At 44.1% G+C, this 27,123-nt stretch overlaps 2 protein-coding genes across 5 annotated transcripts in view; one reads left to right on the forward strand and one right to left on the reverse strand.

Annotated features, from left to right (window-relative positions):
- The window catches only part of LOC130358726 (aquaporin-4-like), a 50,258-nt gene extending 32,771 nt beyond the window's left edge, over positions 1-17,487 (reverse strand). Inside the window, exon 1 of one of the 4 annotated variants that reach the window (XM_056562389.1) lies at positions 17,186-17,318. In XM_056562389.1, the coding sequence (XP_056418364.1) occupies positions 17,186-17,236 (51 nt within the window). In that variant the 5' untranslated portion in view covers positions 17,237-17,318. Of the gene's footprint in view, positions 1-9,265; positions 9,343-17,185; positions 17,319-17,347 lie in introns of those variants that run through there. The other 3 variants (XM_056562384.1, XM_056562386.1, XM_056562387.1) reach the window with 3 other exon arrangements.
- Positions 17,374-24,313, forward strand: SPRYD4 (SPRY domain containing 4). Its single transcript, XM_056562391.1, has 2 exons — positions 17,374-17,504; positions 22,954-24,313. Exons 1-2 carry the CDS (start codon positions 17,402-17,404, stop codon positions 23,490-23,492), a joined length of 642 nt encoding a protein of 213 aa, XP_056418366.1. The 5' UTR covers positions 17,374-17,401; the 3' UTR covers positions 23,493-24,313.
- The last annotated feature ends 2,810 nt before the right edge of the window (positions 24,314-27,123 follow it).

Raw genomic sequence — 27,123 nt, forward strand, 5'->3', positions numbered from 1 at the left:
CAGAAAGGCATCGGTCAACTGACTAAGTAGGATGTCTCTGTAGTAGGTCTGTTTGTCCGCCCTCTCAGTGGGTGTAAAAAAGGCCCCCATTTTGTGCAGGTAGCGAGGGTCCAACAAGGTAGGTGGAGAGCCAGAAGTCACCCCGCTGCCGAATGGTGACAATTCGGCAGTCACTATGCAAGCAAGTGAGCATGCATCGTGCCATTTGTGCAAGTGACTTGGAGTGACTCCCTGCCTCCATCTCCACTGCATACTGCCACGGTGTGTCTAGGTCCTCTGTCTCGTCTTTCTCATCACCCTGTAGCTCCTGCTCCTCCTCCTCTCCTGTCAGCTGAGTATACAAACCACCCATTTCGTGAAACATTGCCTGTGCTCCTCTGTCCCCCTTCCTTTCCAGTTCAGCCCCCACAGGGCTCATGTGGCCATGAGATGTAGGCACCACGTCTCCAGTGCACTAACCAGCCATTGTTTTCACGATCTGTTGTAGAAAATGAAGCAGCGGAATGATCATTCATACTGTAATCCTGGCAAATAATGTGGCTTCCTCAAAGGTCCTGAGCAAACGGCAGGTGTCACGTATGAGCTGCCACTGGTTGACATCGAAATTACACAGGGGAGTACCCCTATCCGTTTGGATCATCAAATAATCGTTGATGGCCTTTCTCTGTTCGTATAGTCGGTCCAACATATGGAGAGTGTAATTCCAATGGGTGGAAACATTGCATATCAGACGTTGGGGGATGCCATTCTGATGCTGCAGCTTACCGAGGGTTTTGCGGTGTACGAGAGGCTGCAGTGCATGCAAAGTTTCCTGGCCATTGTTATGATGTCTTGCAGATGGGTGGAACACTTTAGGAACCGCTTGATAACCAGATTGAACACGTGTGCCATGCAGGGCGCATGACTTAGGCTTCCTTGACGCAGCGCAGACAAGATGTTCTTCCCATTGTCAGTCACCATGGTTCCAATTTTCAGTTTCGCAGAGAAAGCCATGATTTGATTTCTTGGTGAATCACTTTGAGCAGTTCCTCCCCGTGTGACTCTGTTTACCAAGGCAAACCAGGTAAAGAACAGCATGACACCACCGTGCCCTGCACACTTGGTATGCTGGAGGGGCACTGCGACTTGTCCGTGCAGTTGAGGCTGAGGACATGGTGGAGGATGAGGAGGCAGTCGGACATTGTCCCAGGACCAGTGGCGTGAGAGCGTGGAGGCGGAAGCGGCGTGACCTGGCCAAGTTGCTGGTGTGGCTGTGCAAGAACCACATTCACCCAGTGGGCGATAAAGGACATTTATTGTCCCTGACCGTAGTTACAGCTCCACATGTCGGCGCTGCCGTGCAAGGCTCAAGGACTGGCCCTCCTTCTGTTCTACATATTTGTGCAAGGCTAGTACTGCCTATTTTGAAAATAAATTACTGCTTGGACTCTCCACCTCGGCTCGGCACACGCCATCAGTTCTCTGAAAGGTGCAGAGTCCACCACTTGAAAAGGGGGGGGAACTGCAGCACCAGCAACTTGGACAGGGGCACATTCAGCTTCTGTGCCGTTGGATGAATGGGCATATACTGCTATCTCTTTGAAATCGGTTCAGTGATGGATCGCTGCTGGAATCACTGACCATAAGTAGTAGGAGCAGGAGCATCTGGACCAACAGAAGATAGGAATGACAGCGCCCTTCGGCTAAGGTGGTGGAGCCTTGGCTGGCTGAAACAGGCAGTGGCGTGCCACTGGGGGATAGGGGATAAGATGTCTTAGGACCAGAGTACCCCTTTAAGGTACGCACACAGCAGCCATGGCCGATTCCAGTACGGGTAAGGCCATTTTCACATAGTTTTTTGGGGACACTTTTTTAGTCCTCTCTTGCTCAAAAAAAGGCCGTAAAATTCTAAAATAATAGCTGTGAAATAATAGAATGTGTGCATTACCAGCAGTTTGTCGATTGTCAAAACAACTAAATAATGGCTGTTCTTTTGTTAAAAGGATTGGAAAAAAAATAGTGTGAGCATTAGAGTAATCAGATGCAAAATGCAGTATGAACTTTGCCTGGATTGTACAATAAATGGTTTACCATGAGCCTAGTTCCGCACTCTCTCTTATATTTCTGTAAATAGACTCATTTCAACTGAGAGCTCTTAGGCTTTTTGCAGTTTATCTCAAGACATATGTGGAGCTGTTCTATGTCCCAGGGTTACTTTCCATTTTGTTTTTCATACAGGGCAGGTCACAGAAATTGAATGCAGATTTAAGCTAAACAACAGACATCAGCAAAACAACACAGGTCCAGCATTAGGATGAACCATACAGTGAGAAAAGCTATTGTCATGTGGTCCATTATTCAGTTCTGGCATAGAGAGTAAATGCAGGGGAGGGAGTGTGACCAGAGCTGGGGGGGGGGGGGGGGGGGGGGGGGGGTCCTAATTGTATTCCAGCAGTGCTCTGTGTTCATAATGCTGATGCACTGGGTTCTTTAATAGAAAACAGCCAGAACAATCAGAAAACTGCTATAAGCATTAAACTTATCTAAAAATCCCCATCAGTCTACAACCCTGAACACATTAGTCCGCAAACACTCCACCTATTTAGTGATGTGTCAGGTTCTGTTAACATTGAGACTTGTTTTCCCATCAGTTGCTAAATTTACCTGTTACATTCTGTAATAAAGCATCTAATGAAATAAAACAATATAAAGGCACTGCTCCTCAGAAACAAGACAGAACAAATGAAGGGGGTGCAGAAGTTAAAGTGCCAACTGGGTCCTTACTCTTTGGGGTCCACAGACTGTGATGATATATGCTGTACTATATTTGGGCAGTATGGAAGCTAAATTGGAAACATTTACTAATACTGGCACATTAGCTAAGCTGTACAACACTTTGTAGTATTCCTCATAACTATGCATAGGGCACATCCTACCAATCAGGGCCGGCCGTTGGGGTGTGCGAGCTGTGCGGCCGCACAGGGCGCCATAGCAAGACGGGCGCCAGGCGGCCGACACTGCTCGCAGTGTAATAGGCCGGCCGGAGATGGGGAGAAGCGAGCTGCAGGCTGCAGCTACTTTGAAGGAAGAAGCAAGGTCCGTAACGTGGAGGAGGAGCTTTCGGTGCGGGCAGCGTCCAAGTGCTGCGCGCGCCTTCACAGAGAGCCACGGAAGGATCCCTGTGTGCAGTGTGAAGTGCTCTACAAGCTGATTCCAGGGAGCAGCGCAGCAGCCTTCAAAAGTAAGTACCTGGCTGTTCTAAATAATTGTTTTATTTTATGCTTTTTTAATTAATTTATTTTTTAAACAGGGCATAGGATATGCGAAGGGGGGAAGGGTCCGTCTGTCTAATTGTGGAATAAAGCGAGAGGGTCTGATTAATGGGGACAGAGAAGTGGACTGGTGAAGGGGGGGATCTGAATCTGATTAAGGGGGACTGGTGAAGGGGGGAGGGTCTGATTAAGGGGTGAAGATGGTCTGATTATGAGTGACAGGGGACTGTGGTTATTCACCACAATCGGTATAGCATTTGATCATAGGGATTTTAATACATACTTTTAATGTGAGAGATATACAATTCACTTATAAAGCACAAAGATGCCACTGAAGTAAAGTGCACTGAATATTACGGCCTACAATCCCAATTATAAAGTGTCAAGCTGTGCAAATTGTGCATAAGATACTGGTTATAATCAACTCACCCATGTGGTGCGCCACACTGCCTGCCCCAACGTACGTTTTGTCATTCTCAACTTTGTCAAGGGACATAATTTACACACTACCTACTCCGCTATTTATATGCCGTTAATCATGGCATTTGGCGCAATCCCAGACCGGAGTCATGACCATTGGCGCATGTGCCGGGACGGATATCCACCCTCTTCCCCCGTCGCGTCACAGCAACAGTGCACAGGTCACGGAGATGTCACTTCCGGACCTACGCACTGTGCTTACTGACGCCCGTACGTTGGGGCAGGTAGTGTGACACACCACATGGGTGAGTTGATTATAACCAGTATCTTATGCACAATTTGCACAGCTTGACACTTTATAATTGGGATTGTAGCCCGTAATATTCAGTGCACTTTACTTCAGTGGCAACTTTGTGCTTTATAAGTGAATTCTACAGGGTGGGCCATTTACATGGATACACCTTAATAAAATGGGAATGGTTGGTGATATTAACTTCCTGTTTGTGGCACATTAGTATATGTGAGGGGGGAAACTTTTCAAGATGGGTGGTGACCATGGTGGCCATTTTGAATCCAACTTTTGTTTTTTCAATAGGAAGAGATGTGACACATCAAACTTATTGGGAATTTCACAAGAAAAACAATGATGATAACTTTATTCTTTCATGAGTTATTTACAAGTTTCTGACCACTTATAAAATGTGTTCAATGTGCTGCCCATTGTGTTGGATTGTCAATGCAACCCTCTTCTCCCACTCTTCACACACTGATAGCAACACCGCAGGAGAAATGCTAGCACAGGCTTCCAGTATCCGTAGTTTCAGCTGCTGCACATCTCGTATCTTCACAGCATAGACAATTGCCTTCAGATGACCCCAATGATAAAAGTCTAAGGGGGTCAGATCGAGAGACCTTGGGGGCCATTCAGCTGGCCCACGATGACCAATCAACTTTCCAGGAAACTGTTCATCTAGGAATGCTCGGACCTGACACCCATAATGTGGTGGTCACCATCTTGCTGGAAAAACTCAGGGAATGTGCCAGCTTCAGTGCATAAAGAGGGAAACACATCATCATGTAGCAATTTCGCATATCCAGTGGCCTTGAGGTTTCCATTGATGAAGAATGGCCCCACTATCTTTGTACCCCATATACCACACCATACCATCAATTTTTGTGTTCCAACAGTCTTGGAGGGATCTATCCAATGTGGGTTAGTATCAGACCAATAGCGGTGGTTTTGTTTGTTAACTTCACCATTCACATAAAAGTTTGCCTCATCACTGAACAAAATCTTCTGCGTAAACTGAGGGTCCTGTTCCAATTTTTGTTTTGCCCATTCTGCAGCACCTGAAACTACGGATACTGGAAGCCTGTGCTAGCATTTCTCCTGTGGTGTTGCTATCACTGTGTGAAGAGTGGGAGAAGAGGGTTGCATTGACAATCCAACACAATGTAGAGAAGAAAAAAAGGGGAAAGGCCCACAGAGGTGCCTAGTGCATTACCCTGGGAGATAATGGGGTCCCCACAAAGAAGTGGGGTAGATAGGGGGTCTGATGGATGGCCGCTCACCTGGAGTATATGTTTATATACGCATGTAACCTCTATCTAAGGTAGAAGGAGGATTCTGTGCAGGCCCGCAGGTCTCAGGATGGATCCAAAGGGAAATCCTGTTAGTGGACTGAATGTGATGAGGAAAAATGACCTTAAGGTAGGCGCTCAGAAGTCCAGAGAATTTCACAGCCAAGTCATGGAAGTGAGTTAAATTCAGGCTTTATTTGTTCATAGCATCAATAACGCGTTTCGGGGTCCGCATACCCCTTCTTCAGATTGACAGATTTGTACAGTACATTGACACATGGGGCTTTTTATACACAAATAGATTGAAAAAGATGGTGGCAGGATCAGAGGTCAAAGTGGCAACATGCATGGATAAAATGTTAAACACAAAAAAGAGTAATATATTAATATTTGATACATTTAAGATGCAAAAACAGGCAGAGATTGGACGCAATACATAAAACAATTCATTTATTATATACATCTTGGAAAAGGTTGTTTCTTTATTGTAAGGTTCAGGGATGGAGAGGCTTGATGCGCACTTATAATCGCGCTCGCCGTGCGCTCCACGGCATGTAAATAAAAGCTGCATGTATCCGCTCTGTTTATAAACAGAGAGGAGACAGCGGCGTGCAGGTTGCCAGGGACGTGTCGCTAAGGAGTGGGTCCCTGGCTGTACGGGAGCGAGTATACAGCTCTGCTCACAAACAGAGCGGAGACAGCGGTGTACAGGTTGCCATGGACGCGTCGCTATGAAGTGGGTCCCTCGCTAATACAGAGCTGCAGAACGAGTGTGCGGCTTGTCTGTCAGCATGTGAATGGACATATTACATGTAAATTTGATGGGGGAATAAGTTAATGTAGATGGCTGCAATTGGAATTAATTAGTATACAAATGTATAACCAATTTTATCTGTAAATGCAATAGAAACAGCACTGGTTGCAGTATTAATAAATAGATAACTAATATATGAACAATTATGGGTTTGGGAAATAATAGTGTCATATACAATGGGAAAAGTTAATAATAATTAATAACAATTAATGGTATTTAATAGTTATAGATGAATAAATAGAAAAAGAGACATAATGAGTACATAAGTAAATAAAAAGGAGAGGAAATACTTATAAAAGAAAGAATTGAAAATGGCACAATATAATATTGGTGTATAATTATATGTATATAAAAAGGAGAGAAGTTCATCTGGGTATGGAAAATGGGTATTTCTAAAAGAATAATAAATAATTATATACTATGAGCGACAAATATATATATAAAACAGATGGGGTTTAATATATAGAGTTATGATAAAAGTATAAATACAATTGATGGTGAAAAGGATTGTCATATAAGAATGTAACGTATAATAAATATTAATGTATAAATATAAAAAAAAAATAGTCTACTTATATATCAACCTAAAACTATGAGTATAAAATCCCAGATTGCTCTCAATACATTCATTTAGGCCCAACGGTTATAAAGTGCGCAATTTAAAAATCCAGAAATGTTCACGTTGTCTAAGTACATTCTATCGTTGTGGAACATCTTTGTTGATTTTCTCAATGGCTATAATTTTAAAATCTGAGAAAGAGCCTTCGTGGTGCGTAGAAGTGTGACGTGACACGCTATGCAACTGATATTTTAACATCACATTGCTGCGATGTTTGTTAATCCTACTCTGCAGACATTGTGTTTTGCGGCCTACATACTGCAGGCCGCATGTACATTGTAGGAGGTATATAACGTACTGGGACTCACATGACATATGTGATTTGATGGGAAAAAAAACTCTTTAGTCTCTTCCAAATGAAATTGGGTTGCCATATGTATTAGGTTAAAGCAGCACTTACAGCGTGTATGGTTACACTTATAGCAGCCATTTTTTTTAAGGAAGTTTAAAGAGTTTTTATTCTGCAGGGTTTTGAGGTTGCTGGGGGCTAATATATTTTTAAGAGAGCGTGCTCGTCGAAATGTTATCTGTACAAATCTGTCAATCTGAAGAAGGGGTATGCTGACCCCGAAAAGCGTTATTGATGCTATGAACAAATAAAGCCTGAATTTAACTCACTTCCATGACTTGGCTGTGAAATTCTGTGGACTTCTGAGTGCCTACCTTAAGGTCATTTTTCCTCATCACATTCAATCCAACACAATGGGCAGCACATTGAACTCATTTTATAAGTGGTCAGAAACTTGTAAATAACTCATGAAAGATTAAAGTTACGTTAAAACTAGGGATGTCCTGATACCGATACTGGTATCGATATCAGGGCCAATACTAGCTATTTGCATGGTATCGGGGACTTGTTTAATGTCCCCGATACCATGCCCAATACCTGCTGCCGCTCTGCTGTCCCGTTCTTCCGTCCTCCGGGCCGTATCATGTTGTCCTATGGAGGAGCATGTGACACACACGTCACTCCGCCTCCTCCCCTGCACCCAGCGTAATGCTACGGAGGAAACAGAGTGACGTATATGTCACATGCTCCTCCATAGGACGACATGATGCGGACCGGAGTACGGGAGAACGGGACAGTGGAGCGGCAGCACCCGACAGAGGAGGTGAGCTGCCTGCAAGGATGGGGGCTTCTACTAATGTCTACCGGGGGGGCCCTGCTGCTGTTTAAACGGGGGGGGGGGGCTGCTGCTGTTTAAACGGGGGCCCCTGCTGCTGTCTAAAGGGGGGGCCCTGCTGCTGTCTAAAGGGGGGCCCCTGCTGCTGTCTAAAGGGCGGGCCCTGCTGCTGTCTAAAGGGGGGGCCCCTCTGCTGTCTAAAGGGGGGGGGCTGCTGCTGTTTAAATGGGGCCCACTGTCTAAAGGGGGGCTGTGGTCTACAGGGGGGCTCCTACTTATGTCTACAGGGAGGCTGCTGTCTACAAGGAAGCTGCTGCTAATGTCTGCAGGGGGATACTACCTACTATTAATGGCAATCTTACAGCAGAGTCACCTTCACTAACTTGAATTTATAGGTTGATAGTGCAGGTGACCCGGTTTCTACCGCTGCTCACCATGTGGTCATCGGTCTCACCGCCAATGCAAATTTTCTGTTCTGTCCAATGGAGTAGAGAGAAATCTTGGCTCATACTACAGCAGCCGCCTCCATTAGAGATGAGCGAACTTACAGTTAATTCGATTTGTCACGAACTTCTCGGCTCGGCAGTTGATGACTTTTCCTGCATAAATTAGTTCAGCTTTCAGGTGCTCCCGTGGGCTGGAAAAGGTGGATACAGTCCTAGGAGACTCCACCTTTTCCAGCCCACCGGAGCACCTGAAGGCTGAACTAATTTACGCAGGAAAAGTTATCAACTGCCGAGCCGAGAAGTTCGTGACGAATCGAATTTACTGTAAGTTCGCTCATCTCTAGCCTCCATTGTACACAACAAGGAACCACATATCATACGGTAAACAGCACAAGAAACCGGGTCACCCTGGTGTCAGATTCCCTTTAAAATATACTCGTACTTGGTATCGGCGAGTACTAGAATTAAAGTATCGGTACTCGTACTCGGTCTTAAAAATATGGTATCGGGACATCCCTAGTTAAAACCAAGCAAATCATTGTTTTTCTTGTGAAATTCCCAATAAGTTTGATATGTCACATGACCCTCTTCCTATTGAAAATACAAAAGTTAGATTCAAAATGGCCGACTTTAAAATGGCCGCCATGGTCACCACGCATCTTGAAAAGTTTCCCCCCTCACATATACTAATGTGCCACAAACAGGAATTTAATATCACCAACCATTCCCATTTTATTAAGGTGTATCCATATAAATGGCCCACCCTGTATATCTCTCCCATTAATGGTATGTTGTAAAATCCCTATGATTAATGCTATACTGATTGTGGTAAATAACCGCACTGCTTACCATAGTTGTTTTAGAGTTTCCATTTTTCCTGTATTTTATGTGATGACTTAATAAAGATATTTGAATCAGTAGTTATTGCTCCTGTTCTGCTGTATAATATAGTCTTATGGAGCTATACAGATTTTGGAGACCCTAGGCAACCTCTATACCAATATATGTACCTTTATGAGAAAATATGGGAATAACAAGCCGTGGTGTCTTTTTGTGCCCTAACATAACTGGGAGATGCCTGATGCTATCAGCTGTCATCTGCCGGTAATAACAGACATTGGATATCGCTCCGATGTCAGTAATTTAACTGGTTTAATACCATGATCACTGCATTTAAACATTCAGTGCCGCTATTCCCTGGAGTCTAGTGGTCACATTGCCCCCTGCAATGTAATTACGGGCAGATGATGTGTTTCTAGGAAAGCCTGAGGCCTTACATCTGCTCCACAGGTTTCTGTGGTTGCTAAGTCTGCCTTTGGCAATCAAGCCCAGATACCATAGATCAATGTAATGATATAGCATTACATTGATCTTTGTAAGCCATCTAATGATGACTTATGATAGGCCCCTAGGGGGGGCCAAGAAATGTGTAAAAAGCAAAAAAGTAGATGTTTATGCTTACCGTAAAATCTCTTTCTCAGAGGATCCATTGGGTGACACAGAGAGCGTGGGTATATAATGCTGCCAACAGGAGGCTGACACTAGGCAACAAAAATAAAGTCGTCCCCTCCTAGCAGGATATAGCCCGCCTACAGACTCTCAGGACAGAAGAGAAAGTGGAAGAGGGCGACAATGAAACTGAGCGAAGGGAACAGCCTCCATGGCCGCCACCATCCAACCCAGGACTTCCATGCAGAAATGAATGGAAACTGGAACAGGACGACAGAGAAGACGAACTCCAGTTGACAGAGCGTGGCGCCGGTCTGGCGGGAGCCAAACCAAGGCGGCCGCCGTGTCAAACTGGAATCCCAAAAAGATCAGAGACTGGGTGGGAATCAGGTTGGACTTGTCCTGATTGACCACCCAGCCGACAAGGTCTGAAGAGTGAGAAGGAGACTCTCCTGATTCTGGTCCCTGTTTGGGACACACCCCGGGCTCACAGGTTGGCGATCACCATCACCAGGACCTTGGTGAAGACCCCTGGGGCCATCACTAAGCTAAAACTGATAGCTCAAAGTATGTAGGCAGGTTATATCCTGCTAGGATGGGCTGACTTTCTTTTTGTTGCCTAGTGTCAGCCTCCTGGTGGCAGCAGCATATACCCACGTTCTCTGTGTCCCCCAATGGAGCCGACCGAGTAAAAATGTTTTTAAGGATATAAAAAAATCTTCCCACTTAAAAATTTAAATCACCCTCTTTTCCCATTTTTCAAATAAAACTATTAACCTCTTAAGGACGCAGGGCGTACCTGTACATCCTGCGTCCGTTCCCACGATATAACTCCGCGTGACCCCGCGTCATAGTTGGTCCCGGGGCTAATACTGGACAACATCGATTGCAGTGATGTCCGGTATTAACCCTTTAGACATGTCTAAAGTTAAAAAAAAAGCCTTCCCGGCTGCTCAGGACCACCATGGTGAAACCGCGGTGTCCCGATCAGCTAGGACGCACAACGAGGGTCCCCTACCTGCCTCCTGCTTGTCCGATCGGCGATCGATTGCTCCAAGCCTGAGAACCAGGCTTGAGCAATCGACCGCCAATAACACTGATCAATGCAATGCTATGGCATATCATTGATCAGTGCCTGCCATCAATGTACTGCATGTTAGAGCCCCTTATGGGGGGCTATAACTTTGCAAAGAAAAAATGTAAAAAAAAAAAGTTTATAAATGTGATTTAACCCCTTCCCTAATAAAAGTTTGAATCATCCCCCTTTTCCCATAAAAAAAACTATGTAAATAAAAATAAATATAAACATGTGATATCGCCGCGTGTGTAAATGTCTATAAAAATATATCATTAATTCAACCGTACAGTCAATGGCATACACGTAAAAAAATTCTAGTCCAAAATAGTGTATTTTTGGTCACTTTTTATACCATAAAAAATTGAATAAAAAGCGATCAAAAGGTCAGATCACAACGAATATGGTACCAATAAAAACATCAGATGACAGTGCAAAAACATGGGCCCTCATACATTCCTGTATGTGGAAAAATAAGAAAGTTATAGGGGTCAGAAGAGGACATTTTTAAACATATTAATTTTCCTGCATGTAGTTATATTTTCCAGAAGTACGACAAAATCGAACCTATATAAGTAGGGTATCATTTTAATCGTATGGACCTACAGAATAAAGAGGTGTCATTTTTACCGAAAAATGTACTGCGTAGAAACGGAAGCCCCCAAAAGTTACAAAAGTTTTTTTCTTCAATTTTGTCGCACAATTTTTGTCGCACCCTGGGCTTTAAGGACCAAGGACGTGCCCGGACGTCCTGACGTTTTCCGGTTCCTGCCGCGTGCTTCAGCAGGCATCCAGGGCAAATGCCGAGGGGGGCCATGTTGGCGATCGTCGCAAAACGCGAGGGAAATCACCCCTGCGATCTGTGGCGTTACCGGGCTGATCGGGTCTCTGGGACCCGACCGCCCGGTAATTTTGCATGATCCCGGTTGTCACAGACAGCCAGGACCATGCTGAAGTATAGGAGCGAGGTGGCAAGCCTGCCACCTCCTCCTATCCCCTGCGATTCCTCGGTTAGCTAACCGACCAATCGCAGGGGGGGCAGTTACTTCCTCCCGCCCGGCCCCTGGAAGTCCGGAGAGATCGGGAGGAAGACCGGAGGACGCAGCAGGGGACGGGGGAGTGCTGGGGCCCAGCCCCCGTACTTACCTCGTCCCTGAAGACCCGGATCCTGGCGGCGGAGACGGCGGCGACAGGTGAGTGGATATTCGGCGGCGTTGCGGGACATTTGCAGCAGTCCAGACCGCCGCAAACCGATCTGGACTGCTCCATCTGGTCCCCTTACACTACAACTCCCAGCATGTCCAGACAGCCATTGGCGTCTGGGCATGCTGGGAGTTGCAGTTTTGCAACATCTGGAGGTCCACAGTTTGGAGACCACTGTGCCCTTCCAGATGTTGCAAAATTACACATCCTCAGCATGCCCTTACTGTCCAGGCATGCTGGGAGTTGTAGTTCTGTTAAACCCCAGTAAGTCGTGAAACCCCTGTGGGGTATTAAGGCTCTCTTTATTCCTTGTTATGTTCCTCAAGGGGTCTAGTTTCCAAAATGGTATGCCATGTCGTTTTTTTTTTGCTGTCCTGGCACCATAGGGGCTTCCTAAACACGACATGCCCCCCGAGCAAAATTTGCTCTCAAAAAGCCAAATATGACTCCTTCTCTTAAGAGCATTGTAGTTAGCCCGTAGTGCACTTCAGGTCAACTTATGGGGTACCTCCATACTCAGAAGAGATGGGGTTACAAATTTTGGGGGGTATTTTCTGCTATTAACCCTTGCAAAAATGTGAAATTTGGGGGGAAAACACATTTTAGAGAAAAAACATTTTTTTATTTATATATATATATATATATATATATATATATATATATATATATGCGTGAAACACCTGTGGGGTATTAAGGCTCACTTAATTATTTGTTACGTTCCAAAATGGTATGCCATGTGTTTTTTTTTTTTTTGCTGTACTGGCACCATAGGGGCTTCCTAAATGCAACATGCCCCCCAAAAACCATTTCAGAAAAACGTACTCTCCAAAATCCCCTTGTCGCTCCTTCGCTTCTGAGGCCTCTACTGCGCCCGCCGAACAATTTACATAGACATATGAGGTATGTGCTTACTCGATAGAAATTGGGCTACAACTATAAGTATACATTTTTGCTGCTATTCCTGTGAAACACCTAAAGGGTTAAAACGCTGACTGAATGTCATTTTGAATACTTTGGGGGTGCAGTTTTTATAATGGGGTCATTTGTGGGCTATTTCTAAGATGAGACCCTTCAAATCCACTTCAAACCTGAACTGGTCCCTGAAAAATAGTGAGTTTGAAAAATTGGAAAATTGCTGCTGAACTTTGACGCCCTCTGATGTCTTCCAAAAGTAAAAACTTGTCAATTTTATGATGCAAACATAAAGTAGACATATTGTATATGTAAATCAAAAAAAATTTTTAGTTGGAATATCCATTTTCCTTACAAGCAGAGAGCTTCAAAGTTAGAAAAATGCAAAATGTTCAAATTTTTCATCAAATTTTGGAATTTTTCACCAAGAAAGGATGCAAGTTACCACAAAATTTTACCACTAACATAAAGTAGAATATGTCACGAAAAAACAATCTCTGAATCAGAATGATAACTAAAAGCATTCCAGAGTTATTAATGTTTAAAGTGACAGTGGTCTGATGTGCAAAAAACGCTCTGGTCCTAAGGTGTAAAATGGCTGGGTCCTTAAGGGGTTAAAAGGTAAGGAAAAAAAACGAAAATGCAAAAACTGAAAAATGCTGAGTCCTTAAGGGTTTAAATTGTGATGTTTCTTTAGATTTTACGGTGAACTGCGTAAAAAATTTCCAAAATCGCTGATTTTTTGTCACATCACGACCCAGAAAAAAACGTAATAAAAGGTGATCAAAAAAAGTGATCAAAAAAATTAATAAATATAGCTCATCAAAAAAATTTTAAGTTATGGTGGTCAGAACATGGCATTGAACAATTTTTTTTTTTCCAAGTTTTCTTTTTTACCATGAAACAAAAAAAATAAATAAATAATAATAATACGTATTGTGAACTCTGAAAAAAGTATTGCCCCACAAAAATCCGCAATTCCATATTTTTTTCAATGTTGCCTTTAACCTATATATTTTTTCTGGCTTAGCTATACGATATATAATAAAATAAAGTACGCCAACGAAAAATACAACTTGTCCCGCAAAAAAGAAGCCCTAATACAACTTTGTCATTGGAAAAATAAAAAAGTTACAGGTCTTGGAATGTGAGGAGGAAAAAATAAAAAAAACATTCACTGGGTCACGAAGGGGTTAAGAGCCATAACACTTTAAATTAGGGCTTATTTTTTCCGCCACCAATTCTACTTTGTAACGACATCACTCATTTTACCACCAAATCTGTGGTGAAACCAAAAAATATTTGTGGGGCTAAAGTGAAAAAATAAACGCCATTGTGCTTCAGTTTCTACGCAGTGCAGTTTTTGGTAAAAATCAGGGAGATTTTTACAAACCTGTGCAGAGGAAAAGTTGACCAGTTGCCCATAGCAACCAATTAGATCACTTCTTTCATTTTTAAAAAGGCCTCTGAAAACTAAAAGAAGCGATCAGATTGGATGCTGGGAGTTGTAGTTTTGCAACCTCTGGAGGGCCACACTTTGACAATCACTGGTCTGCTGCCTGCCCCTAGCTTTTAATGGGGTGCAGTTTTTATTTTTGCACTTTTTTGGGGGTGTATGTGGTCCGTGTTACCAGCGACTGTTCTGTGCTGTGTGGCCGGACCGTACCCCGTGTGTAGATTGTCCTGAGTGCTGATCAGTGATTTATTACTGATCAGCCCTTTTTTTGGGGGGGTACAAGCATTTTTATTTTTTGCACTTTATTGGTGGGAGTTTGAGGTCCGGCCACATAGTGCAGAACAGTCGCTGGTGGCATGGACCGCATACGACACCCAAAAAGTGTAAAAAAAAACTGCACCTCAAAAAAAAGCCTACAGTAAACGTAGGAAGCACTACACTAAAACTACACTACACACTGAGATAAAGTGAAAACACTACATTTACACACTAAAACCCCCAATAAAATATAAATGCCCCAAAGGGTTTTCAGTAGAAGAAGTACCGTATTTTTCGTCCTATAGGACGCACCGGCATATAAGACGCACCCAATTTATAGGTGCAAAATCTAAAAAAATAAAGATTTTGAACCCAATAGTGGTCTTCAACCTGCGGACCTCCAGATGTTGCAAAACTACAACTCCCAGCATGCCCGGACAGCCGTTGGCTGTCCGGGCATGCTGGGAGTGGTAGTTTTGCAACATCTGGAGGTCCGCAGATTGAAGACCACTGCATAGGAGGTAATACTCACATGTCCCCGCCGCTCCGGACCCGTCACCGCTGCCCTGGATGTCGCTCCATCGCTGTCACCGTGTCGCCGTCGCTCCGAAACGTCTCTGCTGCCGACCGGGTATCCTCGCTCTCCGCCGCCGCCATCACGTCGTTACGCACGCCGACGCACGTACGCGACAACGTGATGACGAGGAAGGAGAGCGCCGGCCATACAGGGGATCCCTGAACGGAGAAGACACTGAGGAGGCAGGTAAGGTCCCTCCCGGTGTCCTGTAAGCACTAACCCGGCTATTCAGTTGGGCTGTTCGGGACCACCGCGGTGAAATCGTGGCGGTCCCGAACAGCCCGACTGAACAGCTGGGTTAGTGTCACTTTCCCTTCAGACGCGGCGGTCAGTTTTGATCACCGCGTCTGAAGGGTTAATACAGGGCATCACCGCGATCGGTGATGTCCTGTATTAGCCGCGGGTCCCGGCCGTTGATGGCCGCAGGGACCGACCCGATAGGTGTGTGTATTCACAGTATAAGACGCACCGACTTTTCCCCCCCCGTTTTGGGGAAGAAAAAGTGCGTCTTATATGGCGAAAAATACGGTATACGCCATGCGCTTGCCTCCGACAATGAGGGAGAGGAGAAAAACCCCACATTTCTTCCTCCTCCCCCAGTCATTATCCAGTGATGACGAGACCCCCAGAAGGCAGCGCCTCAAGGCAATGCCAATAGTGGCCCCCCCTACTAGTGACCCTGTCCACCCCATCTGGTCCCCAGTCCGGACAGAAATTTTCAGTGCGGACATTCCACCGTCTGAACATAGCCTCCGCCGCCCTTATGCAAATAACTAATTTAGGCCTCAAATGCACATGGTCCTCTCTTACTCGAGAGCCCCCTAGTATTTCAAGGTAACAGTTTAGGGCCACATATGGGATATATCAGTATTCGGGAGAAATTGTGTTACAAATTTTTGGGGGCTTTTTCTACTTTTACCACTTTTGAAAAAAATGAAAAAATTGGGGCTACACCAGCATGTTTGTTTAAAACTTTTTTTTACAATAACATGCTGGGTTTTTACTTTATTTTTTATTTTCACAAGCGGTAAAAGGAGAAAAAGGACCCCAAAATAAGTAACACAATTTCTCCTGGATACAGAAATACCCCAAATGTGGACACAAAGCCATCTGCGGGCACACAACACGGCTCACAAGTGAGAGCGCACCATGTACATTGGAGGTCTAAATTGGGGAATTACACAGGGGTGGCTGATCGTATCAGAGGTTCTGACATAAATGCTAAAAATCTGTCCACTGTTCCAAAAATCTGTCAAACACCAATGAGGTGTAAATGCTCACGGCACCCCTTGTTACATTCGTTAAGGGATGTCATTTCCAAAATCAGGTCACAAGTGGGGGATCTGCGGTCCGGCATCATGGGGACTTAAAGGGGTTATCCAGGGAAAAACTTTTTTGTTATATATCAACTGGCTCCAGAAAGTTAAACAGATTTGTAAATTACTTCTATAAAAAAAAAATCTTAATCCTTTCAGTACTTATGAGCTTCTGAAGTTGAGTTGTTCTTTTCTGTCTAAGTAATCTCTGATGACACGTGTCTCGAGAACCGCCCATTTTAGAAGAAAATCCCCATAGCAAACCTCTTCTAAACTGGGCGGTTCCCGAGACACGTGTCATCAGAGAGCACTTAGACAGAAAATAACAACTTGACTTCAGAAGCTCATAAGTACTGAAAGGATTAAGATTTTTTAATAGAAGTAATTTACAAATCTTCTTAATTTTCTGGAGCCAGTTGATATATTATATTTCCTGGAATACCCCTTTAAGGTTTGTTCTCACTGCACTTTCTTCTGATCATGGTGATTTCCTACTCTTGCCAGCTATAGGTTTGCTTAGGTTCAATAAGTTATCTGTGGCTATGAATGGGCATGTATGATCAGTCCATTAGTGTGTGCACAAAATAGGGCAAATACTCCTAAACCGTATACAACAGTGGTGTAAATGCCCCTTATATACATATACTGAGATGACGCCCCAAATGTCATGAGGAGAAAACCCACATAAGGTGGACACAGAGCTGCAGTCACGTGTCTAGTTCTCCCCCCGGTCATATAACGGGGATCACATAACACCCGGCCCGAGCGCCCCACTCATTCCCCCCGGGAGTCACCACCCACAATCACGTGGCCTCCCGTCCGCTCCAAAACCACGAAAACCTTTACCCCGTGAAGTCAACGTCACATGACGCCGGAAGGCGCAGTCTGCCGGATTCCAAGATGGCGTCGCCCATGAGGGCTGTGTTATTGGGGAGCCGTGCTGTGAGATGCCTGCGTGTCGCGGCTCTGCAGATGAATTACACAGCGGTCAGCTCCAGGAGAGGTGAGGGAGACATCAGAGCGTGGCGTTAGCCGCTGTGACAGTAATGACCTGGGAGACTACAAGTCCCAGCATGCTTGTATCTCTCTGGCAGCGTTCCTGTGGGTGTCATGGCAGCTGCTGGCAGTGACGTCACCGACGTGCCCTCACACCTTCCCTGTACTGTGTGACCTGGCTGGGGAGCGTCCTGTACGCGGGAGGTGACGTCATCTAGGTCAGGTGGTACACGGGGGTCACTTAGGTCAAGGTTTTGTTCACACCGCAGAGAAAACCATCTATAGCAGTGTTTCCCAACTAGGGTGCCTCCAGCTGTTGAAAAGGCTGCCTGGGCATGCTGGGAGTTGTAGTTTTGCAACATGTGGTTGGGAAACACTGTTCTAGATGGCCTTCTCAGTGGTGTGAACAGAGGGTATTGTTTAAAGGGGAACTCCGGTACTGAACTTCTTATCCACTGGTTAGGGGATAACTCTACACTCCCCCTCCATGCATCTCTATAGGAGAGCTGGAGATACACTGATGCTGTGGCCGCTCGGTGCATGAGGTGAGCTGCGGCCCTGGCAGACGATCGCGGGATGTCCCAGCAATCACACACTTATCCCTTGTTCTGTGGATAGGGAATAAGAAGGTCAGTACCAGAGCTTTCTTTAACCCTCAAAAGGAACCTGTCATCAGATTTTACCATATACAGTCATGGCCGTAAATGTTTGCACCCCTGAAATTTTTCTCAAATGAATTATTTCTCACAGAAAAGGATTGTAGTAACACACGTTTTGCTATACACATGTTTATTCCCTTTGTGTGTATTGGAACTAAACCAAAAGAGGGAGGGAAAGAAGCAAATTTGGACATAATGTCACCAAACTCCAAAAATGGTCTGGACAAAATTATTGACACCCTTTCAAAATTGTGGAAAAATAAGATAATTTCAAGCATGTGTTTGCTCCTTTAAAACTCACCTGAGACAAGTAACAGGCGTAGGCAATATAACAATCACACCTGAAAGCAGATAAAAAGGAGAGAAGTTCACTTAGTCTTTGCATTGTGTGTGTGTGTGTGCCACACTAAGCATGGGCAACAGGAAGAGGAGGAAACTGTGTGAGGAGTTGAGAACCGAAATTGTGGAAAAAAATCAACAATCTCAAGGTCACAAGTCCATCTCCAGAGATCTAGATTTGCCTTTGTTCACAGTGCGCAACATTATCAAGAAGTTTGCAACCCATGGCACTGTAGCTAATCTCCCTGGGCGTGGACTGAAGAGAAAAATTGATGAAAAGTGTCAACACAGGATAGTGTAGATGGTGGATAAGCAGCCCCAAACAAGTTCCAAAGATATTCCAGCTGTCCTGCAGGCTCAGGGAGCATCAATGTCAGCGCGAACTATCCGTAGACATTTAAATGAAACAAAACACTATGGCAGGAGACCACGGAGGACCCCACTGCTCACACAGAGACATAAAAAAGAAAGACTACATTTTGCCAAAATTGATGGTTATAGGAAGCAACTGATTTTAATAATTTTTTCCAAAGGATGTGCAACCAAATATTAAGTTAAGGGTGCCAATAATTTTGTCCAGCCCATTTTTGGAGTTTGGTGACATTATGTCCAATTTGCTTTTTTTTTTTCTCCCTTTTTTGTGGTTTAGTTCAAATACACACAAAGGGAATAAACATGTGTATAGCAAAACATATGTTACTGCAATCGTTTTCTGTGAGAAATACTTCATTTTCTAGAAAAACTTCAGGGGTGCCAACATTTACGGCAATGACTGTATAATGCATGGCATTGCATTTTATATGGTAAAATCTTCTTCCTCACCATTCCCGGGAGATTTTCCCATTTAAATGTGTCCCCTGGACGGAGAGCTATACTTACCTAGTCCCAGTGCTCCAGCTGTGATCATTCCCCCTCAGCGTGATTGACAGCCCACATCATTGCTCTGATTTGTATAGGGAGCCAAATATGGCTGTGCGAACGTACCCTTACTGCTCATTCACACTACGGAGATATTCTGAGCAGAGATTGTGTGTGCAGTAGGTGCCCCCAAAATCAGCTGGCTCTATGACTGTGCAGATATGTGCTGCCCCCAATGCAGTCTGTGTGTAATTCTGCTGACGGAATGAACAGGTTCCAGGATTTACATGGCAGAATTTCTGCAGTGTGCATGAGCAGCAGCATCCTGTTGAATTCTACTATTTTCTGTAGTGTGGAAATTTAGTACTATGCATGTGCGCTTTCACAATATAGAACATCCGCCTGGGTTTACGTGCACAAGAGGTGCCGCCTAAATCAATCCATTGACGAGGCATTTCCAAGCAGAAAGAATGAACATGTTCCGGAATGTAAAAATTCTAGGCTCCGCCAATAGAATGAACATGTTCATTATTTCGGTGGAATTCTGCTGCGTTACCATCAATGGTGACCGTACATGTCCGCACAGTCATAGCGCTGATTGATTTCTGTAGTGTGAATGTTTAACCCCTTAAGGACCGGAGGTTTTTCCGTTTTTGCATTTTCGTTTTTTGCTCCTTGCCTTTAAAAAATCATAACTCTTTCAAATTTACACCTAAAAATCCATATGATGGCTTATTTTTTGCGCCACCAATTCTACTTTGTAATGACGTCAGTCATTTTGCCCAAAAATCTATGGTGAAGCGGGAAAAAAAATCATTGTGCGACAAAATTTAAAAAAAAACGCTGTTTTGTAACTTTTGGGGGCTTCCGTTTCTACGTAGTACATTTTTCGGTAAAAATGACACCTGATATGTATTCTGTAGGTCCATACGATTAAAATGATACCCTACTTATATAGGTTTGATTTTGTCGGACTTCTGGAAAAAATCATAACTACATGCAGGAAAATTAATACGTTTAAAATTGTCATCTTCTGACCCCTATAACTTTTTTATTTTTCCGTGTATGGGGCGGTATGAGGGCTCATTTTTTGCGCCGTGATCTGAGGTTTTTAACGGTACCATTTTTGCATTGATAGGACTTATTGATCGCTTTTTATTCATTTTTTCATGATATAAAAAGTGACCAAAAATGCACTATTTTGGACTTTGGAATTTTTTTGCGCGCACGCCATTGACCGTGCGGTTTAATTAACGATATATTTTTATAATTCGGACATTTCCGCACGCGGCGATACCATTTATGTTTATTTTTATTTTTATTTACACTGTGTTTTTTCTTTTATGGGAAAAGGGGGGTGATTCAAACTTTTAATAGGGAAGGGGTTAAATGATGTTTATTCACTTTTTTTTTGCACTTTTTTTTTGCAGTGTTATAGGTCCCATAGGGACCTATAACACTGCACACACTGATCTTCTATGTTGATCACTGGTTTCTCATAAGAAACCAGTGATCAACGATTCTGCCGCATGACTGCTCATGCCTGGATCTCAGGCACTGAGCAGTCATTCGGCGATCGGACAGCGAGGAGGCAGGTAGGGGCCCTCCCGCTGTCCTGTCAGCTGTTCGGGATGCCGCGATTTCACCGCGGCTATCCCGAACAGCCCACTGAGCTAGCCGGCATGCTTTCGGTTTCACTTTAGACGCGGCGTTCAACTTTGAACGCCGCGTCTAAAGGGTTAATAGCGCGCGGCACAGCGATCAATGCCGCGCGCTATTAGCCACGGGTCCCGGCCGTTGTTAGAGGCCGGGCCCGACCCGCTATGACGCGGGGCCACGCCGTGGCCCCGCGTTATAGATCGGGAGTGGACACATGACGTTCCAGTACGTCATGTGTCCTTAAGGGGTTAAAGCTGTTTAGTCATTTAGTTACATTGACGTCTGCAGCAGATCCGGAATGTTCCCTTGAATATATTCAATTTGCCCAAGAAGGGGAAATGTTCACAGTAGAGCCCCATATTGTCTTAATGCGGGGTTTTCATATGCTGCATTTTTAGAATTAAAGGGAGTTTTTTTTTATTTTATTTTTTGCTTTTCTTAGCTTAGGGAGTTAACAGTGTGTTTAAAAAAACAAACTTTCACTTACCGTATAGACTCGAGTATAAGCCGAGGCCCCTAATTTTACCCCAAAAACCCAGGAAAAGTTATTGACTCGTCTATAAGCCTAGGGTGGGAAATAAATCATCCCCCCCCCCTTCATCATCACTGCCTGTCAATCCCTTCATCAGTGGTCTTCAACCTGTGGACCTCCAGATGTTGCAAAACTACAACTCCTAGCATGCCCGGACAGCCATCGGCTGTCCGGGCATGCTCGGTGTTGTAGTTTTGAAACCTCTGGAGCTCCGCAGGTTGAAGACCACTGCGGCCTTCGTCATCGTCCAGCCCCCCCCCTTTTTGTTTTGTACTCGCCTCCCCTCGGCGGGAAGTTAGGGTGAGCTGGTCCGAGCCATCTATGCTGCAGGGACCGTCCGGTGGGGATGGTTAGTCATTCCGGGCTGTCCATTTTCACCGGGAGGCCCTCTTCTCCGTGCTTTGGGCCCGGACTAGTGACGTTTCCTTGACGACGATGCACAGGGACGTTGCGCATGAACGTCCCTGTGTGGCAGCGTCAAGGCAGCGCCACTACTCCGGGGCTGGGCGCGGAGAAGTGGCCCCCCCGGTAAAAATGGACAGCCCGGAATGACTAACCATCCCCACCGGACGGTCCCTGCAGCATAGATGGCCAGGACCAGCTCACCCTAACTTCCCGCCGAGGGGAGGTGAGTACAAAACAAAAGGGGGGGGGGGGGGTGTTGGATCATGACGAAGGCCGCAGTGGTCTTCAACCTGCGGACCTCCAGAGGTTTCAAAACTACAACAGTTGTAGTTTTGCAACATCTGGAGGTCCGCAGGTTGAAGACCACTGAGAAGGGACTGACAGGCGGAGAGTTCACTCGAGTATAAGCTGAGGGGGGGGGGGGGGGAGTTTTCAGCACTAAAAATCGTGCTGAAAAACTCGGCTTATACTCGAGTATATATTGTACCTCCTGCTCTCCAGAGGTGGCTCTGGTAACCCCCTCCGGTCCCCAGCTCTGGCGGAACATCACCGCGGCCAGTAATTGGCTGAGGGCCAGTGTGACATTCCAGGCCCTGACATCACTCCGGGCCCAGGTGTCACATTTTCTGAGCTGAAGGAGCGCTTCTTTTTTTATGCACTGTCAATTGCCTAAGTGCTAAAAGAAAACCCCTCTCACTGAATAACCCTTTAGTGTAGTAATATATACAGTACACTTAAATATGAAAGATAATAACATGATATACACACAGTACACATGTTTTGTCCTGTATTTTATGTTTAGTTGAAGAAGATATTGGGGAAGATTTGTCAAAACCAGTGTAGAGGAAGAGTGGTGGAGTTGACCGTGGCTTCTTTAAATCTCATGTGGTTACTATGAGCAACTGCACCACTCTGATAAATTGTATTTGTTTAGTCAAACCTAACCATTCTTACTGAAAAGTTTTGTTACAATACACTAATTTTGACCTTTTGCTCTTATACAGAAATATCATTCAAACTAGATGAGAAAACTGCTCATAGTAGCCTAGACCTATTCAAGAAGGACACAGGAGTCATTTATCATATACTGGGCATTGACCCTACCAAAGTCCCCCAGAATCCTGAGCGTTTCCGTGAGTGGGCTGTTGTTCTTGGAGACACCCCAGTCGGGAGTGGTCGTCATTATTGGGAGGTGACTGTGAAGAAGTCCAATGAGTTCCGGATAGGTGTTGCAGATGCCGACATGTCCAGAGATGAATGCATTGGTGTAAGCAACCGATCATGGGTCTTTGCATATAGCCATAAAAAGTGGAATGCAATGGTCGTAAATAAAATAATCCCAATTACCAACATTGGCCATCCAAGCAAAGTGGGCCTGCTGCTGGACTATGAAGGTAGAAAACTCAGCCTTTTGGACCCTGAGAAAGGCTCCCTAATCCATACTCTCAATGCAGACTTTCGAGGCCCAGTTGTGCCAGCCTTTGCCCTGTGGGATGGAGAACTCCTTACCCACTCAGGCTTAGATGTCCCTGACAATCTATAAAGTCCTCTAAAGTATTACAGTAAAAGTGCCTCTTCAACTTAAAGCATATACTGGCATAAACAGCAAAACCTTTTTTTATTGGTATTTCTTGATATACCGTACATATAAAGCTTGGCTTTGATTTCTCTGGTGTTTATAACCATTATCAGGGTGGATAGTGTTCATATATTCTCAGAATGGCAAAGTGAAATAAAGATGTATTCTAATGTTGTGCCTAGGGGAAAAGGTGAATGACAACACTATGCTTGTATCTGGAGCAGTGCAGACTCATCACATTGGTGTTATCAAGTACCACCACTTTGGTAAAACACATTTCAGTTTTTTGCAAATTCATAATGAATCTTTTTCCCTAGTGACTTTTTTGTTGGCTGTATATGAATTTTCTCACAATTGTTAAATTAGCGGATGTCGCCCTTTTACATTTTAGTCTGTGAGAAAGTCCAGAGCTCATGGATCTCAGCCTCACTTGCTGAATGCAGCAGGTGTTCTTGTGTGACGTCAGCACACAAGGTTAACCCATTATTGATGGGACATTTTTTATTTTAGCATTTTTGTTTTTGCATTCTCGCCTACCAATAGCCATAACTCTTATTCTTTCAGTCAGTATGATTGAAGTGATACCAAATAAAGAATAACTTTATTTTTATTTTTCAGTCTACAGGGCAGTTTGCACAGTGATCAGTAGTTTTTGCCAACACATGATCTAACCAAAAATCAGCAATCTTTTCTTTTTTAATGTAGTAATACCAAAAGTTTTTTTTTTCTTTATTGGAAAATTGGATAAAAGGGGTGATTAAATTATTTTTTTTATTAAGGCCTTTTATAAAAAAAAAAATTTAAATCCTTCTAAGGGACTTTTAGAAGTAATCATTAGATTGCTTATACTGATCAGTGCTATGCTTTTGCACAGCATTGATCAGATAGATCAGTGTCCTGCTATGGCAGACTGTATCTGCAGTATTACTATGGCAGGCACAGAGGCTTAGTAAAGGCTTCTGACTGCAACAGTAACCAATTTGCACCTGCATTCCTGTTGGGGGGGGGGGGATGCATTTTCCATATATGTTGTGTTTTTTCCCCACAATTCATTTTATCCATTGATCTTGTTTCTCCTGAAAAATGTGGGGGGGAAAAAACTGCACACATTGACACATGCATTTTTTAAGCAGGAAAAAACAAAGGAGGTCTGTTGGAGAAAAATGCCATACCTAGACCGTGCTGTATTAATGAAAAAGCCACTGATCTAAATGAACACCCCTGGTAAGAAAAAGCATTGCAAAGAAGAAAAAAAAAGTATTTTATAAATAGATGTTATATAAACCTGTTGATTTCTACCAAAAGAACTGACTGCAGTGGTTTTCTGCAAAAACACAGGAAAAAAAAACAGCTTTTTTTTTCTGGAAAATGCTGTTTGTAACACCACCCTAATATAGACTTTTCTGTATGGGAAAAAAAAAAGGATCACAGTGGCCCTCATTTACTTACTTACAACCCGATTTTCTATGTTGCTTTCACACCCGACTGCTTTTTTCCCCTGGTATTTATTATTATGTCGCATCCTGTTTATCACACGTGGGTTTTGTAGGTTTTGGTTTCCAACTCCTCTGAGTTGTCGGGGAAAAAATCCACAACAAGTCAACAAATTCGGGTTGGAAACCTTTATAAATACATGGGAAAGCTCAGAAATGTCGGGTTACGCCCCTTTTTCGGGTTTGGGAGAATCCACATCGCGTCCGTCGGGGAAAAAATGTTGCATCGTGTCGCAGACTGGCGCACGATGTCTGCGACATGTCGCAGACAAAGATGCGCCAAAAAAACTCGACAAAACAAGTCGGGTTTAGAATAGTAAATGAGGGCCAGTGAGATTAAAGTTTTTCAGTACTGGGCCAGCTGATGAAGGGATGCCCATGGGATGTTCAATCCTAGTCTTCTATCTATATGGTCCATTTTAAACAAGTTTATTACATGCGCATTTTTGTGTCTGTATTATAGACTTAAAGAGGTACACCGGCGCTAAGACATCTTATCCCCTATCCAAAGGATAGGGCATACGATGCCTGATCGCGGGGGTCCCACCTTTGGCCCCCTTTGATCTTGCACGCAGCACCCCATTACAATCAGTCCCCAGATCTGATTACTGGTGATCACGGGGCCGGAGCATTGTGATGTCACGGCCCCGCCCCTGTGTGATGGCCCGCCCCGCCCCCTCAATGCAAGCCTATGGGAGGGGGCGAGACGGCTTTGGATAGGGTATAAGATGTCTTGACGCCGGAGTACCCCTACTGACCACCTTTCTGGCCTGACCACCTTTCTGATGGCCAGGACTGACTACTTTTTTGGCTCACTAGACTAGACCTGTGAGTAGCCAACTGTAATATTGACGCAGAAATGCATGTGTAATACTGATCTTAGGCTGGTGTCACACACAACAGTTTTAAAGCCAAAGCCAGAAGTAAATTTCAAATTCAGAATTCTTGCCAAATCCACTTTTGATTTGGGCATAAAATCTGCAATTGCGCAAGCCTTAGGCTACATTCTGGGTGTCTGTTACAGATTCCTTTTGATTCTGAAAAACTGAGACTGATCCCGAGAATTGACTTCAATGAGGTCCGTTAAGTTTCCTCTGGTGTCTGTTTATTTAGCAGGATTTGACCGAACTAAAACATACACTGCTTAAACCTTTTTTTTTTTTTCATCCAGTCACATCTTGCTAAATAACCAGAATCTGTGACAGAGGCCCCCTCCTTGCCCAATCAGAGCTCTGACGCAGATGTGAATCTAGTCTAAGGCTGCTTTAGGCTAGCCGTGTTCTTCCGTTATTTTGTAAAATGATAACGTCGTGAAGGGAAATGGCATTCACACTTATACACTAGTATTTATTTGATTTTGATTATGAAAAGTGAAGGTCTCTGTAACCTTAGCCAAACCAGGTGTAACCAATGACATAAGAAGTTTGATGAAATGGCAGTGACTCTGCAGGTAAAAGTACAGAATGTGTATTTCTCTACTTATTAAATTGGTGATTTTTACATAAAGGCTGAACGTATTTACAAATCTGCAATAATATTGATTGTATAAAATAAATATTTTGAACAAAAAAATGCTGATCCAGTAGAGTATTCTGGCTGACGATTCACTTTCTTTTCCTAACCCATTATGTATACAGCACCAGCATATTTCCCAGTATATACACTTATTCCTAGTGAAGCAGTCTATCTTATTTAAATTTTTAATGTTTACAAGTTCACAGCATATTTTCAGTTAATATCAGTAAACTCATGTTAACAGAGGTAGAACATGTAACATTTATATTGCACAGGTTGTGTAATGCTGGTGGTTGGCTATCCGTGCCCCACTACCTGGATGCTGTCATTCTGCTTCCTCCCCCAAGGCTTCTCCTACTGAGCCCTTCTTATACTGGGTGTGTGCATACCTTTAAAACCTCTCCTGGCTCAGCATCTCCTATTTATGGCTACCTTGCCCACTTCTTGATGCCTGCACATTTGAATTTGTTTATTCATTGCAACAGTGCAACAGAGTGTCTGACCCAGCTGTACTGTACAATCTCTCCTTTTTCTGACCTGAACCTGTGCGGCCTGCCCTTATCATCTGAGTTTGGACTACACCGCTT

Source organism: Hyla sarda, chromosome 2, assembly GCF_029499605.1.
Source record: "Hyla sarda isolate aHylSar1 chromosome 2, aHylSar1.hap1, whole genome shotgun sequence".
NCBI classification, from domain to species: domain Eukaryota; kingdom Metazoa; phylum Chordata; class Amphibia; order Anura; family Hylidae; genus Hyla; species Hyla sarda.

Coding starts and splice junctions, on each gene's coding strand:
- SPRYD4 (XM_056562391.1), top strand. CDS start 17,402: ATGGCGTCGCCCATGAGGGCTGTGTTATTGGGGAGCCGTGCTGTGAGA. Junction 17,505..22,953: donor AGCGGTCAGCTCCAGGAGAG/GTGAGGGAGACA, acceptor GCTCTTATACAG/AAATATCATTCAAACTAGAT.